At 36.9% G+C, this 4,355-nt stretch overlaps 1 protein-coding gene across 2 annotated transcripts; it reads left to right on the top strand.

The window, feature by feature from the left end:
* Positions 1-1,038: 1,038 nt before the first annotated feature.
* Positions 1,039-3,490, top strand: LOC125771875 (uncharacterized). 2 transcript variants are annotated; one of them, XM_049443000.1, is made up of 4 exons: positions 1,039-1,397; positions 1,462-1,861; positions 1,927-2,234; positions 2,298-3,490. In XM_049443000.1, exons 1-4 carry the CDS (start codon positions 1,262-1,264, stop codon positions 3,488-3,490), a joined length of 2,037 nt encoding a protein of 678 aa, XP_049298957.1. In that variant the 5' UTR covers positions 1,039-1,261. The 2 variants fall into 2 exon arrangements, with proteins under 2 accessions (XP_049298957.1, XP_049298958.1); XM_049443001.1 differs by having other exon boundaries at positions 1,927-3,370.
* Positions 3,491-4,355: the final 865 nt, after the last annotated feature.

The following is a 4,355-nucleotide window of genomic DNA, read 5'->3' as shown; positions in this document are numbered from 1 at the left end:
TTTGTTGGGATGTAATTATTCTCGAGCAAAATGTCTAAAATAGAAGCTAAACATGAAAAACTTGATTAATACAGGATTTGTACAGAACTTACCGTTCAGGAAACACTTTGAAACGATAATGGAGCCTCAATTCACGTGCCGAAACCAAGAACGCGGTTAACTTCAACACGAATCAAACAAGAAAGAACGTGTTTCCCCAAGGCTATTTAAAAAGACCAGGTGGTGGAATGTAGAGCATTTTGACATTCAAGAAGACGTAAAACAAGAAAACATCGTTTGACAAGGGTGGGGGCGTTTGACAGCATACCAAATACCTAAGCAAAGATACACTGACTGTTTAAATTGCAACGCTATTTTCATTTTAGGTAAAAATGTTGAAGGGATAAGGTGGCTGGAGGGTACGTTCGATATGGTTGATCTTGTTAAAGTTATTCTTGAAAGCTCCAAACATGTATACCTATAAATGCCATATACAGCATAAAAAAGAAAACGCATATCACATCTTCAGGTATAGCGTAACACCCCATCTGGAAAAGAAGCTTTCTACTGCACCCCCTGTGCATGCATCAATTAAAGTAAAATAAGTTTACATCTAATCCGAAACGTAGCAAGGACTGATTATCCGACTACATGGTAAAAATAAGTGTAATAAGTCAGAAATGGCTGGCTGGCCTTAGAGGACGTTAAGGCAAAAAGAGAGATAGAGAGAAGTTAAAATCCATGTTTAAATATTTGCATGCTTCAAACAAATTTTACATCGATAAAATAATAACAATTTCGTACCAATGATTTGAGTAATATGTATATTTTACCATCATTATTTTGTTATGCATTATGACACATTGACTATACACATAAAACCAGTGTTGTAAACCTAAGACCCCCACCCGCTTATGTCAAAATATCTGAAGAAGAATTTTGGCAAAACTCGCTAATATTCGACCTGGTCTCCTAAAGGGACCTTGGTGTTTCCCGGCAATGCAAGACACACTAGACAGGTGCCTGTTTGATCGTTTTGACATTTGAGTGCTACTCCCCAGCAAACAATCGGGTCGCGTTTGGGTCCAAATGGGTCGAACCGACTGTCATCGTGTGGGAAGCATCCGATTTTGTGAGTGTGTGCGTTTGCGGTGTGTTTGGTTCATAAGTGCTGTCAAATATCCAATGTTTGGTTTGGTTCGCATTGAAGAAGTATTGTCAAACCGTTAACTTCGTTATTACAGTTGATTATTCTGCAGTGAAAACATTATTAATTCAAGCCATGTATCCGAAGAAGATGCGAAAAACTGGATTGTTTTACAGAATCCGTGATAAACGACGCGCTCTGTTTCAACAACAATGGCGAGAAGAACATGGGGAAACTAGTTCAGCAAATGCTTCCTCATCTGTTAACGAAGGTACGGGAAGCATTTTGTTCATATTTGCGGTCAATTTAATAATATTTACATTTTATATCCGTAGATGAAATAAATATCATCTTGGACAACGTTGAGTCTCAATCTACACCGTATAGTGAAAGTGATTGTGATATTGGCAGTTCCGACGATAACGCAGAAGAACTTGCAGAATCGGATGATTCGTATGAATCATTTGGTGAAGATTCTAGCGATGGAGATATATATGTAGAAGGACGATCTTTCGAAGATAAACTTCGCATTTGGGCGCTATTGACCAATCAAACTCATCGTGCCTTAAACATGCTGCTGACGATACTACGTGAGGATACATCTTTTATGATACCGAAAGATGCGCGGACGCTGCTTAAAACTCCAGTTTCCAATGAGAATAATAGTATAACTACCATTGTTGGTGGTCAGTTATGGTATCAGGGCATCGCCAGTAGTTTGCAGCATCAGTTCAGGTAAAACAGAGTTTATTAAACTGTGCTTTTTATTTCACAATCTTTGATTTTGTTTTCTGTTACAGTAAAACAACGCCAAATGTTGAAACACTCTGGCTAGATTTCTTCGTTGACGGAATTCCACTGCATAGAAGCGGAGTGACTGAATTTTGGCCAATATTAATGAAAGTGTTCGGGTTAGCTATAGACCAAGTGCTGGTCGTCGCAGTTTATTGTGGTGATTCCAAACCAATGTTAATCGAGGAATATCTTAGACCCATGGTGACAGAATTAAATCACTTACAACAAAACGGCATAGTGATTAACGGTTCAACGTTTCAAGTGTCTTTGCGGGCCATAATTGCGGATACTCCAGCTCGTTGCTTAATTAAAGGTAAGAAACTATATCATAATAAGCAATTACAATAAAAAAATAACGTCATTTGCATATTTATAGGAGTCAAATCGTGCAACTCCGCTAGTGGCTGCTTGAAATGTAATGTGAAAGTAGTGCGAGATCCGGAAACCCGTCGAGCCTATTACGATGGCATAAACGGGGAACCAAGAACAGATGAACTGTTCAGAGCCAATGCCTATCCCACGCATTATAAAAATCCAACGCCACTTACAGATGTAATCAATTTTGATATGATTAAGGACATTCCTGTAGCTGATGAATTACATTTATTATACCTGGGTGTAATGCGCAAAATACTTTTAATTTATATGGGCAAGTTAGGAAAACAGTCAAAGTTTTCACCAAAAGCCATAGAAGAAATTTCTACAACCTTGCGACTGCTTAAGTTGCCCAGTGAAATTCCTCGAAGGATGCGTGGTTTAAATTGTATAAAAGTATGGAAAGGAACAGAATTTCAGAGCTTTCTGCTGTATGCCAGTGTGGTAGTCCTTAAGGGTAGAATAACTGATGATGCCTATAATCATTTCATGCTACTCTTTTGTGCAGTACACTTTTTTTCATCAGCAATTTATGAACATAAATGGGAATATGCTGGGCAACTTTTGAATCTTTACATAGAAAACTTCGGGGAAGTGTACGATAAAACACTACAATCTAGTAATATTCATAATTTGCATCATGTGTATGAAGATGTCTGTAGATTTGGACCATTGTATACAATATCTACTTATCCTTACGAAAACTTCTTGCAACACATGAAGCGTGTAACACGAGGCAAAAAGAACTGTTTAGAGCAAATAAGAAATCGCACAATAGAATTAAGACACATAAATGATGTTAAAAACCAGGAACGATCAGCATATCCCCGTGTTGTACAAAAAAGGAATGAAACAATAACTTTCATCAAACACAACTTTCGTCTCAGGAAAGACAATAGGAACCAATGGTTCATGACAAAATCCTACTCCGTTTTAAGCTACGAATCAGCAATACAGACACCTTCAGGAGTAACAATTTATGGAAGAAAATTTAAAAAATATCGCGAATGTTTTTCCACACCTTGCAATTCGTCAGTGTTGCATATGTGTGAGGCCGTTGATAATGATTTAGATAAGGATATCACTGCGGTTAATATTTCAGAAATCAAATGTAAACTTGCTGCTATTTCAACGGTTAAAGATAACCCGGTTATATTTATTCCAGTTCCTGAAACATTTATGTTAACAGAATAACTAAATATACTTATAAAATAAAAATTCAAATATATATCTTTAAGGTATTTCAAATTTTGGAATTCAATATCACATATCTTTGATAACGAAATATGAAGGTAATATACGCAAATAAAAAAAATTATGAAAACTTTAACGATAGTGGCAAGAAGTCTCAACTCTGCCATCCAAATTTACACGACTTTTTGCATGTTTCAGCTTCCTTAAAAAAAATTCTTTAACATTAGTTTCTGTACATGTACATAATCTCGTGCTTCCCACGCTTGCAAACAGTTTGATAATATTTGTGAATCTGGACATAGCTATCTTTTTTTCGGGACGCCCAGCTCCAGACCAACTGCACTGTGGAAGAAAATCTCTTTGAAATATGATATCTAATGCTTGATGCATACGATTCTGCATATCCAATTTGCTTATTGATTCGTTCAACCATGCGCAAATTTTTGCAAAATACGTGGGGTTTGAACCTAGTCGTTCATTCAGGGCAGCTAACTCTGAACTATTGGAGATTTTGTTGAAAGAAACAGATTCCGTTGTTTTAGAATGATCAGTCCGCAACATTTCTGTAAGGTGCACCAGCATCGTATCCATTGATTCAATCTTTTTTTCCTGTTTTTGCTGTGTTTCATGTATAGCTTTCACAATCGCTTCTGTGTTTTGAACTGATTTCAAAATTGCACTGTGACAGTCACAACCAATTGTTACAGCGGCTGATGATTTTACCATTGAACTAGTATTTGTATTTGTAACCATTGTATTTGTAATCGGTCCTTGCTGAAAATTAGTTGGTGCTGGTTTCTGAATGGGTCGCTTTATAATCAAGTTTTTGGCTGATTTACGGATATATTGCGACGATGGCTGCTCC

The sequence above is a fragment of the Anopheles funestus genome, chromosome 3RL, assembly GCF_943734845.2.
Source record: "Anopheles funestus chromosome 3RL, idAnoFuneDA-416_04, whole genome shotgun sequence".
Lineage (NCBI taxonomy): Eukaryota > Metazoa > Arthropoda > Insecta > Diptera > Culicidae > Anopheles > Anopheles funestus.
Note: the sequence above shows the minus strand (reverse complement) of the source record. Positions and strands in the feature narration are given on the sequence as shown.